Genomic DNA, 1273 nt, shown 5'->3' with positions numbered 1-1273 from the left:
TTACAGCCATCGGGAGAGACCTTGACTCTCTACCTGCTTGGTGTGCGCCTCTTATCAGTTGCAGCAGCAGCAGGAGCAGCAGCAATCACATGCTTTGGGGGCCCCCCCTGCTGCCTTGCACATCAGCAACGATAGCTGCTGATAAAGAACGGCTCCTAAACAACGGCGTGGCATTCTGCCTGCGGGTGCTGCAGCAGCAGCAGCAGCAGCAGCAGCAACAGCAGCAGCAGCAGCAGCAGCAGCAAAAGGCAGAGCGCAGGCACGAGAGTTGCAGCCCTAGACGCTGCAGCACGAGCAGCAGCAGACAATCGGAGAGAAGATACAGTCACAGCCATTGCCAGCAGCAGCAGCAGCAGCAGCAGCAACAGCAACAGCAGCAGCAGCAGCAGCAGCAGCAGCAGAAGCTGCTGCATAAATGTTTAGATTGTAGGGCGCAGCAGCTCATGGCAGCAGCATATGCTGCTCTGGGGTGTATGTACACCTCAACAGGCCGCCGCACGAGGGCCCTTATACACGCCAAACAGGTAAACACTAATTCTTGCTGCTGCTGCTGCTGCTGCTGCTGCTGCTGATGCTGCTGGTGATGCTGATGCTGCTGCTGCTGCTGCTGATGCTGTTACTGCTGCTGATGCTGTTATTTGTCCTGCTACTGCTGCTGGTGCTGCTACTTCTTCTGCTGCTGCTGTTATTGCTTGTGTTGCTGCTGCTGCTGCTGCTGTTGCTGCTGCTGCTGCTGCTGCAGGGAGCAGCACTGTTTGCTGCAGTTGGCGACGTTGTTAGTGCTGCGCGGATGCAGCTGCTGCTGTGCTGCATGCGGCTCTACCCTCTCTTCCTCTCCAGCCAGCAGCAGCAGCAGCAGCAGCAGCAGCAGCAGCAGCAGCAACAGCAGCAGCAGGATGAATTGAATGCTGCTGCAGTTGCTGCTGCCATTGCAAGCGGGAGAGGCCGTTGCGACTTGCTGCAGCTGCAGCTGCTGCAGCAGCAGCAGCAGCTGCTGCAGCGGGAGCTTGATTCGTTGGAGTCGTTGGCTGCTGCTGAAGCAGCAGCAGCAGCAGCAGCAGCAGCAGGAGGTGCAGCAGAAGACACAGCTATAGGAGCAGCAGCAGGGGCAGCAGCAGCAGCTGGCATGATTGATCCGCGGCAGCAGCAGGCAGCTTCTGCTGCTGCAGCAGCAGCAGCAGCAGCAGCAGAAGCAGAAGAAGTTGCTGACAGCATACGCTGCTTGTTGGGGGCCCTGCATCTGCGTCTAGCAGAGCAGGACTTGCTGCGCGCT

At 58.6% G+C, this 1273-nt stretch overlaps 1 protein-coding gene across 1 annotated transcript in view; it reads left to right on the top strand.

The window, feature by feature from the left end:
• The window catches only part of EMH_0060320 (uncharacterized protein), a gene marked incomplete at both ends in the record, with an annotated part of 7138 nt that overhangs the window by 5592 nt on the left and 273 nt on the right, over nt 1-1273 (top strand). Inside the window, 2 exons of the mRNA XM_013497783.1 lie at nt 127-524; nt 743-1273. Of these exons, the coding sequence (XP_013353237.1) occupies nt 127-524; nt 743-1273 (929 nt within the window). The remainder of the gene's footprint in view (nt 1-126; nt 525-742) is intronic.

This window comes from Eimeria mitis, genomic scaffold (genome assembly GCF_000499745.2).
Source record: "Eimeria mitis Houghton genomic scaffold, Emh_scaff2923, whole genome shotgun sequence".
Lineage (NCBI taxonomy): Eukaryota > Apicomplexa > Conoidasida > Eucoccidiorida > Eimeriidae > Eimeria > Eimeria mitis.
The sequence above is the reverse complement of the archived record's forward strand: the minus strand, read 5'-3'. Positions and strand labels throughout refer to the sequence as shown.